Source organism: Schistocerca nitens, chromosome 8, assembly GCF_023898315.1.
Source record: "Schistocerca nitens isolate TAMUIC-IGC-003100 chromosome 8, iqSchNite1.1, whole genome shotgun sequence".
In the NCBI taxonomy this organism is placed as follows: Eukaryota; Metazoa; Arthropoda; class Insecta; order Orthoptera; family Acrididae; genus Schistocerca; species Schistocerca nitens.
Window position 1 is genome coordinate 500,759,258 of NC_064621.1, and position 12,920 is coordinate 500,772,177.

Here is a 12,920-nt window from a genome sequence, read left to right on the forward strand (position 1 = left end):
ATGACAGTAACTTATGAAACACGACAACCACAAAGTAAATAAACAAAATGCATGTGCTATAGCGCCATTTCTGTTTGCACAGTGCATCTAACCTCTTAACACGAACATTAACATGATTTCAAAGAATAAATGGCTGAAAACCACAGCCTTCTAGATTGAATAGTTCAAGAGATAGAGATACTTGGGCAAGTCAGTGCAGAACGACCGGATAATTTTACACACGCACTATTAACTTTGAAATGATAAAAACTACACTTCCAATTGGAATTTTTCGACAAATAATGCATCAAATTATTCAGGATGGATCAAATATTAATAAGAGATAATAATCCGAAAATGTCACTTTTTGACCAATTCCGCCCCTTAAGAGTCTCCTTGAAAAAAATTTATTTTTAACATATCCTGACTAATCTGTTTTGACATTAAGTACCTGCCTAAAACGTTAGCATTATACCTATTTTAAACTTAGGCAGTTTATTGCTTGTCTATATTTTGATAGTATACGAAGAACAATAATAAAAAGAAATGATCTACATTAATTTTTGTCTTCACTCTCTTTCTTGCTCACTATGCCTGTCCTCTGTGGTATCTCTATTTTTAATCATCACCATCATCGCAGTAGCACAGTTGTGAAATTTATATTTTCGCTGTGTGACGTCCCCTCTCCCCTTTTGTTGTCGCTGTTGATGTTGAGCCGCTACTGCTACAGCTCGGTCGGTGGAATGGAGACGCGACGTGCAGTGATGGTTGTCCCCGTCGGGTGACGTGGAACAGCACCCGAAAATCTCTAAAGAAAATTGTTCCTCGCGTAATGTATGAAAGTTCGTTTGCGAGTCCGCACAGTCTTCTCAGCGATGCGAACTGCTGATTTTAATTGTCTGTTATGGTTTTGATGATGATTTGCTATGCCCGGTTAGTTAGTTATTGCAGTATTGAGTGAATCATTCATCACCGGCGTCGTTTCACACCACTGAAGCGAGGAAAAATTAATTTGCGGTTCAGTATCAGTAGTTGTTGTTACGTTGCTAGGCAGAATTGTTTACTATGGCACGACGCAAATCCAGAGATAATCTATAATGCTATCTTGCTTTCGTGCCTCGTAATATTATTTCGGCAAAACACTCCTTTCAATGCTCAATGTTCATCAAGTCACTCTTTCAATTAAAATGTTCACAGTTAATTAATTTTGATCATCAACTATCACACAGTTCAATTAATGATGGAGCCAACACGTGAAATTTCCATTAACGACGAACAGTTTTTATTGTTCCTTCTTAGCAATTAGTTTATAATCATCATACCACACGCACAGCGATAGATCAGATCAATTACGATTCTTTTCAGTTCGGTGATCGTGACAATTACAACTTTTACAATCGGCGTATTTGTATTATCTTCGTGTGGTCGTATTAACGTTTCCTACTGAAGGCTAATCAGGTATTGCAGTCTTCGATACTATGTCCATTCTTCGTTGCAACTGTTCACTTTGATGAAGGTTGAGTCCAACAATAATATCTCCAATAATTAAAGTTCATTAACTCGTCGTACACTATTAGAATATCACTTCAAGTTCTCAAATCAGAATAACTGAGAACAAAGTCCGCGCATCTCTATCACGCAATAGTACTTTTTTTGAATAGAAACAATCTCATAGCGTTCCGTTTGTAGTACTATAACAAACGGTGCTCTCTCACGGCGTGATAGCAAACAAGCTAGCAAGCGACTAACATTTCCATGATCGAGCATTGTAGACGCACTGAATTTCCTTTTCGCTGCGTTTACAACTCTCTTTCACAACAAATGTTATCTCTGACCGACATATTACTTTGGACTTAACTTTCGTCGTACTGATTTGCAGTTATTAGTGAGATGTTTGATAGCTAATTAAAAATAACCTTTCTTTCTTTCTACATTTATATCGTGACATACTCAGTAATTATTGAAATCGGTGTTCATCAAAACTTTAAGGTGTTATATTATTGTCAAACACTGTTCCCTACTTTAAATTATCATGACATTCTTGTTTGGGTTTTCGGGTTTCTTGGGGTGAATCTGGATGCCCGGACGGAGATTTGAACCGTCGTCCTTGAGAGTTTCTCATCACTGCGTCACCTTGCTCGGTAATAATAATTAAATTCAAGGCTACTCTCATCCGAATGCTGTGTAGCTACCGTACAGATGTATGACAGATCAATACTGAAGATCTACGTGCCAATTGTCGAAAATATACTATTTAACATAACTAGTTTCGGAACCACACTATCACATCATCAAGTTTATAGGAAGTTAATATGCCATTAGGCACTGCCATAAATAAGAAGCAAGCAGCAGACGTGCGTTGACAAACATACAAAACTCTTCCTTGTGCATCTATTCTGCTATGAGTTGTGCTCTACTGGAATTACGGTTTAGTAGTATTGGTACTTTACATAAATGACGTAGTAAATGATAGGATTACCATTAGTACTGCTAGCATTAGTAGGGAAAGACACATAAATGAATGTGTAAGAGAAACTGGGAGCAGAAGACTTGTCGTAGTTTTTCGTTTGGTTGTTAGTTTTATACATAATTAGAATCGCACATCATTCAGTGTTAGTTCATTGCGTATTTTGTATCCTTAAAGAACATAAATTGCAATGTATAAGTAATAACCATTAGCTGATCGCGTAACTCCTGCGCTTTTATTTTATCAAAGCAATTACTTTTGATGAAGTACAGTTTAAGTGCACAAGCGTAAAATATTATTGTTGTTATTTTCTACTCGATAGAATGTTTTTCATCAAGATCAAAGGCAATAGCTTCCTGTTATTATCGATAAATGCGAAAATTGTTTGTGAATAACGGAAACATTTTTTACGCAAGTTGGACGAATTATTGAAGCTATATTTGATGTATATATATGTAAAGAAAGTGATCGTTATGAGGTAACTTCCGATAGGATTGTAACACATTCAACGTATAGGTAACGCTGATATTAGCTTAACTGAACAAAGGTACTAGGAAAACTACCGTAGTGTGTTGTTACATCGTTAATCATTAGCAATTTAGGTGACATATCCTCGCCCTCCTCAGAACTGTAAACCAACTATTCTAGTAATTAGGAAGGAGAGATTATACATAATCCCGAAACAAGAGTGTCTCTAGGCGGTCAACTGTGGATGATGAATGTTGCACAATTGTGTAAAAACGAAAATCTTACGTATTGCAGGCACGATATCTGTGTGAATAATTCCAGTTCGTGCGCAGGGTTCAGAATCTAGTCTACATAGTGTTAATGGAATCGATTCAAATCCAAGGGCAACTGAACTGCTTCATAGATTTGTTTCAGCCGAGTTAAAGGTTACATTTTCTTAATTTGTGAAAATTTGTGTAATGAGCGAACGCAAAACAGCTATCTGCGCTTGTGTTTTGGTCAAAAAGCAATTAACTTCGTCTTAGATGTTAGACAATCGATTCCAGTCATGGAACTAAGATACAAGATACAGTCACGTTCATTAGTATCTACTAATATTTTCTCGTAGTTGTTTTGAAGGTGCCACATTTTCAGTTATTTTTAACGAGTGTTGTGGCGTAATGCTAAACATACTAGAGTCGCATTCGTGTGGACAACGGTTCAGTCCGGCGACCTGATTTACTTTTCCCGTGGATTCCCTAAGTCGAATAAGGCACGCTTCCTGTAAATGGGACTCGGCTTCCATAAAACCGTCATTAACAACGTCGTCGTCGAGATTCATTGGAAGAATCCTAAGGAAATGCAGTCCGAAAACAAAGGAAGTAGGTTACAGTACACTTGTTCGCCCACTGCTTGAATACTGCTCACCGGTGTGGGATCCGTACCAGATAGGGTTGATAGAAGAAAGAAAGAAGGTACAAGGGAGAGCAGCGCGTTTCGTTACAGGATCATTTAGTAATCGCGAAAGCGTTACGGAGATGATAAACTCCAGTGGAAGACCCTGCAAGAGAGACGCTCGGTAGCTCGGTACGGGCTTTTGTTGAAGTTTCGAGAACATACCTTGACCGAGGATTCAAGCAATATATTGCTCCCACCTACGTATGTCTCGCGAAGAGACCATGAGGATAAAACAGAGAGATTAGAGCCCACACCGAGGCATACCGACAGTCTTTCTTTCCACGAACAATACGAGGGAAAAGAAGGCAGAACCGATAGAGGTATTCAAGGTACCCTCCGCCACACACCGTCAGGTGGCTTGCGGAGTATGGATGTAGATGTAGATGTAGACGGGTCGTGGAACCTGATTTTCCTTATGATTAACTAAACTTATAAAACGTACTACAGCGGAGGTGAAAACCTGAAGCAGTCGCGTGTTTAGCTACGAGGCAAGTGCTGCAAGAACAAACTGCTCTCGCATTTTCGAGGCGGAAGGCTGTTGTCGGCCGCAGGTCGAGCTGTAAAGCGGAGGCAGTCACGCACTAGCAGGCTGGCTACAGCCGTCATTACGTCATCCGTAGCAGCGGTTAGCGCTCATTTCGCAAGACGAACGTAAACGTCCTCCCACACACAAGTCGCCCAGTGAAAGCGCAACACGTGGAGCCGCCTCTAATCTCTGGTAGTAAGCAATGGCGCTCTTGCGTATTACACAGCCGCCTTCACTATTTGTGTTTGCGCTAACACTAAAATACCACCAATAAATTATTTGGTGGCATTAGACGCCGTGATAGGAAAACTACTGAGAGCACAGCTCTGAAGACCGATTCTCAGGTTCAAACGTCGCTAGGTACAGTGAAACATATTCGTCTGGAGAGCCGACAATTCTCAGCCACCCCATTCTCGCCAGATTGCTTCCGTTTTATCTGGTAGGAAAGGGAGGCTCTACCTTTTCGACCTACCGATCACTTTTGTATCTCTGTCAGTAGTAAAATTTTCTAACCACCTACTGGTTCCGCACTAATGGTAATTTACAAAAAGTAACTTCATTTTATACAATTCATAAAGCAGAATTAGAGCAAATTAAATCATACATTAATAAGTACGTACCGTATAGTTTTATGTCATAATTTTACGAAAGCCTAATGAAAATGCCTTTAAAACCCTTGCCACCTACCGCCCACCGTGTAGGTTAGCTACCACTGTGATAGAACACCCGAATCCCATTCGTGCTGTCAACATTAAGGCCCCCAATGCTTCGGAAAGGGCTTGGCATCACATGCTGCGGATTAAAAAATAACCAATCCCGTATACGTAGTATCGTTAACGTGAAAGTTATGTTACGCAGTCCTATAATGGGCAGAGTCCTCTTAGAAATGCTGCATCCTCGTCTTTTCCCAACCTTAGAGCGAGCTCTCCCAACCAGTTAAGGCAAACTGAAGTTTAAAATAATATCCTAAACAATCGCTACTTGCCGTTTTTCAGACTCTAAATATTGGCATCTTATGCACAGAGATAATTAAATAAGAATAACTGAAAAGTCTACCAGAGGTACACACTGGAGCTTTTGTCTTTGTTACAGAGTGAGGTATGGACGCTTCTCATGAGCACACGTAGTAACTGAAAAAGCCGACCGGAGTGGCCGAGCGGTTCTGGGCGCTACAGTCTGGAACCGCGCGACTGCTACGATCGCATGTTCGAATCCTGCATCGGGCATGGCTGTGTGTGATGTCCTTAGGGTGGTTAGGTTTAAGTAGTACTAAATTCTAGGGGACTGATGACCTCAGAAGTTAAGTCCCATAGTGCTCAGAGCCATTTGAACCATTTTTAGTAACTGAAAAATTGCCTCAAACGCCTTAGCAGATGACCTTGATACAAGCGAAAGTGTAGCTAGATATGTAAACTTCTCGATGCTATTGTTACTTTGACAGCTTGTAAAAATGTGTCAACTTCAGTCTTCTTATATTCACACTTTAGCTTATTGTACAAAATCGACATATCAGTTCCATAGTAAATGCTGGTAATTTAAAACGTAGTTTGCATTTCTACTTGTGTGAAAGTATGTGATCAGGTGGGAAAATACTCGAATTCTTGAAGAACGTTATGAATTACCTTCAAGACGTTCTCACAAAATTTCTTTCCAAGAACAATCAGTTTCGACCCACACACCATGATCAGGTACATAAAAAGATTCACAACTTCATACTGGGAGATAAAACCAATGGCGTCAAACTAATAAAAATTACATCGTAAATCATAAAAGTTTGCCAAACGTTGCTCTCATTCATGTTGTATTAGCAGTCAGGATTAATATTAGAATACCACACTTCGTAATGTTAACGCTGACTGTTAATATGATACGAATGAGTGCGCACTTCGGCACATTTTTATGACTGAAAATGTAATTTTTATTATTGTTTAACAGTGACCAGTGCATGCATTTTATTATTTGATGCTATTGACTTTATCGCATAATATGGTGTTGGGAGTGTTTTTATGAACCTGTTAGTCTATGAACCGAAATTGGTTGTTAAATAAAGAAATTTTGTCAGCAGTTCTTGACGGTAAATTATGATTATCTTCCAATATTTAGGAGATTTGGGGCAGCACCTTGTTAAAATATTCGAATACATTTGATTCAACCCCAGAAATGGACAAGGATATCGTCAGGAGTGCTCCAGCGACGTGTGATAGGACCGCTGTTGTACATAAATAATTTGGCGGACGGGGTGGCAGCAGTCTGCGGTTGTTTACTGATGAAGCTGTGGTGCACGGTAAGGTGCCGAAGTTGTATGACTCTACGGAGATATCAGATGCCTTAGACAAAATTTCTGGTTGGTGTAATAAATGGCAGCTAGCTCCAAATGCGGGGAATGTAAGTTAATGCTGATGAATAGGAAAAACAAACTTTTAATGTTCGGATGCAGCATCAGCAGTGTACTGATTGACACAGTCACGTTGTTTAAATATCTGGGCGTAATGTTGCAAAGCGATATAAAATGGGACGAGCATGTGAGGGTTGTTGTAAGGAAGGCATATGGTCGACTTCGGTTTATTGGGCGAATTCTTGGAAAGATTGGTTCGTCTGTAAAGGAGGCCGCATATAGGACGCTAGTGCGACCTATTCTTGAGTACTGCTTCAAGTGTTTGGGATCCGTACCAGGTCAGATTACAGAAACCGGTATTTGAAACTGACTGCAGAACGATCCTAATGTCGCCAACATACATTTCGCGTAGGGACCACGAAGATAAGATACGAGAAATAAGGGCTCACGCGGGGGCATATGGACAGTCGTTTTGCCCTCTCTCTCTCCCTCTCTCTCTCTCTCTCTCTCTCTCTCTCTCTGCTAGTTCAACTTCAACAGGAAAGGAAATGGCTAGTAGTGGTACAGGAAACCCTCCGCCACGCGCCGTACAGTGCTTGCGGAGTATCTGTGTAGATGTGGGAGTAGAAATGTTTTGATAACGGATCTTTGTCTTCATACGAAGGTGCGTCAATAAGTAAAACCGTCAGCAACCCAAAGGTTGCTTTGAACACCATAGTGTATTGCTAACCGTGCCCGTATTGGAGTCAGTACGTTCTTGCATTCCTCCGGTCTTCGAATCGAATTATCCAGGTAATTATAGGGAAGCCTACAGTTTCAAAAGTACTCCAAATAACGGTGCAGCTTTGCATTTTAACATTAATATCTCGAACAGAATCGTCTCCTCCATGCGTCCAGTTTTCGTTCAAAGGACCTGAATCATGGAATTGCAGTAGTACAACGAAGAATGCACGTCATCTAAAGAAGAAATACATGTTCTTGTAGCTGACTGACTTCAGTTCTTGCTCATCAGTCATTTTATTAATTTGCTTAAGTCATGAGATTTGTAAAAACCGCAAGTACGGATAAAATTACATTGTCACTTTAGAAACTACTACGATAAATAAGTGTATTCCTGTGAATGAAACTGAGCAACTCATTCTTCCATGTTGAAATTCGAAATATGCAATCTTCATTTTAAGAGTCAATTTTTCAACCATTTGTCTGTAAAATCACCAACGTTTACAGGTATAGGAAAAAGAAGTTATTATCAATCTTTGCTATCTATGGCGCAGATGTTTGACGTGGCAAACGTGAATGTGATGTAACAGAAAAGAGAATGTCTCTGACGGCTCACTGAATATTCAACACAAATTCCATTGACTTCTGGATGTTGTAGTTAGCACTTATATTATCTTACTACACTTCTAATGCTTTGATGCACGATGGTTTGCTGTGAACTAATGTGTTTTCAAATTTTCAGCATCTTGTATCCAATGGGCGAAACACACCGACTCTGTAATCAGAAGGCTTTTATTTGTCTTACTTTGAAACCGGAATGCTATTTACCGCTAGCTTCTTACTACTGTAGATGCATATCTGAGTCCTTTTGTGTTATCTGAGCTTCTCCTAGTATTTGTTTCAACTGATCTCCAATTTTAATATGTTTCTGGGTCACGCAAGCATGTTCTGACGAGTTATTTTTAGAATGTTCTAAGCGCTAGATTTCAGGAAAAATATGGAGGTGTGTCTGAACCATATAAGATGGAAAAAATTGCACTTTATATCTAATCACGCAACACTGAGATTTTAAATAGTTGCATTTTGATAAGATAAGGCCGCTTTAGCTGTAAGTCCTTTATTTAAAGGCGCGACTGGACTCGCGGCATTTTAATTGCATCATCAGGTGCAATAAAATCAAGTCATGTTCTGACTGAGAAAAGAGAATGGGTTTTTTCGCAAAGTAGCGGACGTCAAACATAAAATAACATATTACCCTCCAGCGGTACCATGAGTAACAGTGTCTGGTGAGCTAACGGGGTCCCCATATACCGAAATAGTGATCAAAGCCCAGAGCGCATATGCTCATCTATGACATTAGGTACAATTTAAGTGGCTGATGGTCCCTTATTTACATGAAGTGACAGGGGGCTGAATATCTTATCTTTTCAAAGTGTGGCAGCCCTGAGCACAAAATCTGCTGCACTTTTAAATAGTATCTGACCGCAAAAGTAAGCTTCATTTCAGAAGGAAAGGGCGCAGTGTTGCTGTGATTCATATAAGAGATTCGTAGGTTCTGCCTCAGTAACGTATACAGATGCTTCGTGACACGTTTGCTTGATTGAAGCAATTCAGCATCGCGGACATACCTGTCTTGAAAGTAAATGTACAAATAATTTGGTGTCTTAATGTAAAAGTGATTCCGAAAGAATCACTTAACTAAAATAAAATAAAATAAGTAGCTAAGCCTCTTGGTCTACCCTTTTCAAATTATAATATTGTGCAAATAGACTAATGCAACTCTATTCGGCGCACAAGAGACGATTAAGAATGTAAGACATACTATATGCGCGCTCTAAATAGACTCACTGGCAGATGACTCATTGCAGTAGTTGAATGGATAGAAGCCCATTGGCACTGACCACTATTGAGGGCTTACCATTGGCTGCCAACCTTAGCTAGCGGACAACAACGTTTTCAACGCTTCTAATCGCTCATTGATAAGACTATATCAAACACAAAACGTTTGAGCGATCGCTAATTCCATTTGTCACTTCTTATATCTTTGATATAGGCATTAAACACAGAGTAATCCGCTAGTTAGCAGTTGACTACGGTCAGAAAGTAGTTGGTCGATGTCAATCCACTTCTTTCGATTCTCTGACTCCCTTGAGCGAAGTCGCCGAGTGCCTTCTTCGCGTGTACGTACAGAAAAACGCCTCTCCACCTGTATCTTAATATTTATTTTGGAGAGAGGCTGGTTAAGAAGAGGAGATTGGTGATTGAAAACGGAAAGGAAGGGGACGCGGATAACCACAAAAGGAACTTCAGGCCTAGGCAGTTAAGAGAATTATGGTAGGCTATATTTGAACTAATGCGCAAGTGGTCGATATTGTCAGCTGGGATTGCACCTAACGTAGTGTTTGGCTTAGGTTCTCTACGCGCGACACGTTTCGATCTTTCTTATCCTTGGCTTGCATAAGAGAATAATACATCAGTTTATCCGGTAAAACTTTCTGTCAATAGCTCACTTGGAGCTTCTCCATTCGTGTAACGGCAGCCGGTCACCGTACGCCTGGTGAGCGGTGTGTTTCGCCCTCGTAGCATGCTGCTGCCCGGTGTTGGGGCGCCTCCACAGCACACAGTCTCTCTCTCACACACTAACCCGACTAACCTTGCAGCCAGCACTCGGAGACCAAGACGACCAGCAGCAGCACTGCCTGGGGGGAGCCACCAGCCGACTTCTTCTCCTCCTCCAACTTCAAGAGGTACGCCCGCTTCTCGCTTCACCTCTCTTACCTAACTCTCCTCTGCTTTTTACATCTTAACTGTGGCACAGTGCACACTGTGATTCGGCGTATTGGTGCACACGGCCGTACTTCTGGTCACACCGCTGGCCACTAAAACTGCAACACCTTGAAGGCGGAATGCAACCTACGTCACAGTGTGATGACATGTACTACATGCTTGGATATGCAAATGTTTACCATTTCTGCACAGTAGCTCAAAATAGGCAGTCAGTGTACAGTCTGTTTCAAAAATGCTTTTACAAACTTTTGCGCAAGGAACCTTCCTTGCACCAAAATAAGAAAAAAAGTTCATATAAACATAGGTCCGAAAATCCTTCGTTTCAGAGTTATAAATGTGCCGTTAGTTAATTTAAGCACCCTACCCAAATTGCCGTCACTGACAGGGACGTTACGATAGAAGTACAACCAAAGTTATCTGATATACATTCGTAGCTTATATTTTATTTAACATGCATGTAAGAAATTTTTTCAGTAAAAAAAAAGGACCCCTCCAAAATTAACACGCATCTACATATTCTTCAAAATTAAAAATCGTTAGAAAATATCAAGCCGAGAAGTTATTAACATCAGTGTAACAGTACAATCCGCAGATACTGGCCAGTATACGTAACACGGCATATCTTGTATATCTTGGGATAAATGTATTACAGTTTTTTGAGATTAAAAACAGTTAACCTACTTCTTTCCATGTGTCTTGTTTTCTTTTGACCGGCCCTTATACATATGGAAGTCTGCCAGCTTAGCTAAGTGGTAACGTGCTTGCCTACCATGCACCGGACTCGGGTTCGATTACCGGCCGGACTGGAAATTTTCTCCACTCGGGGACTGGGCGTTGTGTTGTCCTCCTCATCATTTCATCATCACCGACGCGCAAGTCGCCCAGTGGCTTCACCTGAAATAAGTCTTGCTACCCGGCGGCCGAACTTCCCCAGATGGGGCCTCCCTGCCATCAGTGCCACATGGTCATTTCATTATTTTATACGTATGGAGCGCAAAAAAGCTTGTGTTTTTATATAAAGTTTTGAATCTTGTAAAAAGTTCACATTTATTTTTTGATGCGAGGATGATTGTGGTGATATTACTAGGATACCGACGTTTTATTTTCCTTAGTTTCTTGCACTAAGTTACCTGATGGTCAGCATACCACTAACACAGAAGTGTGTGGCACTTAAACCACCATATGATGGCCGGCCGCGGTGGTCTAGTGGTTCTAGGCGCGCAGTCCGGAACTGCGGGACTGCTACGGTCGCAGGTTCGAATCCTGCCTCGGGCATGGATGTGTGTGATGTCCTTAGGTTAGTTAGGTTTAATTAGTTCTAAGTTCTAGGCGACTAATGACCTCAGAAGTTGAGTCGCATAGTGCTCAGAGCCATTTGAACCATTTGAACCTATCGTCGACGAGGTAAGTAGGGGCGAAACACACCCTGGGATTAGAGTACGATGAGAAAGGAAAGAAACCGCGTACTTTCATAAGAAATCGTCCCGTCATTTGCTTTACTTGAGTTAGAGAAATCGTGGAAAACTTAAATTAGGGTTAGCGGAAGCGGATTTCGACCGCCGTCCCCGTGTATGCAAATTCATTGTCTTTCCTTTTTCTAGTTTCAGCCTTAAGTTACATAAACGGGATCATTACAGGTTTTAACTTTTTAGCAAGCTGTCATCAGATCATATGTTTAAAAAGAAAGATAGTAAAATATTAGGAAACTAAATTATAAAATCTAGCTTCTACAAACAAATACACGTGCTTGAATGCGTTAAATAGTAAGTGTTCATAGTTAAACGCTGGAGGTCAGGAGAGGAGCACAGTGTATACGTATCTGCATTCTTATTAGCTGAACTTAAAGCAGCTGTGAACTATGTGGCAATATAAAACTGATGATTTTTAAGTCGATAAGAGGTTAAGACATTCACAGTTTGAAACTGGTTGTGAGATTTACTCTTCACAACATAAACTCTAATAAAAAAAGTAACTACTGTTGATCCGTGAGTGTCCAGCTAGTCAGTAGTATTCACATGTCCACTCTAAGCAGCTGATACGGAAGCATTATTATAACAAACTGATATCAGGCAACTGTGAGCCGGTAGAAAAAGGGCCCCCAACAAAGGAAAAGGGCGAACAAATAAGGAGAAAAAACAGTATATCACCATTATATAGTCTACTTAGGAAAAGGTCTTGTTTCGAAAATCGCTTTGTTCTTTGACAACGGATGTGGACACTTTATGAAACTGGAAAAAGTTTCTAGCTCTGAAACTGTATCAAAATGTCATAACGATAATAGTTCAAATCCCTATTAGATGTAGATGTTCTTTCATCATATTTTATGCTTAGCGTATCATTATTCTCCTGCCTATTGCTACTGTTTATTTTTCATCTTAGTTACTTAGCTACTTTCGTGTTCCATGGATCATTTTGCACGATAAATCGTAATGATGTGGAACGAGTCATTTTACGTTCCATCGCAAATTAATTTGTGAATATGGCTACCTACTGTACATTTATAAGTTTTTTTAATATGTAGATGTGAGTTAGTAACTCCTATCCACCAACCTTTACACATTACAATAATATAAATTCTGATAGGGAACAGAAAGACTGTCAAGGAGAAATTTTATCAGTTCGTTTTCAAATTTTACTTCACTTTTCTGTGTGTCAGACATTTTACATCACCGGGTAAATGATGAAAAATGTTTGCTGCAGTA

The 12,920-nt window shown here is 40.2% G+C and overlaps 1 protein-coding gene across 2 annotated transcripts in view; it reads left to right on the top strand.

Annotated features, from left to right (window-relative positions):
• LOC126199717 (heat shock protein Hsp-12.2) overlaps positions 1-12,920 on the top strand; it is a 105,451-nt gene that overhangs the window by 46,869 nt on the left and 45,662 nt on the right. The window contains exon 2 of one of the 2 annotated variants that reach the window (XM_049936645.1): positions 10,092-10,178. The exons of the other annotated variant lie outside the window; for it this stretch is intronic. Within the exon in view, the coding sequence (XP_049792602.1) occupies positions 10,092-10,178 (87 nt within the window). The remainder of the gene's footprint in view (positions 1-10,091; positions 10,179-12,920) is intronic. 2 annotated transcript variants of the gene reach the window in all.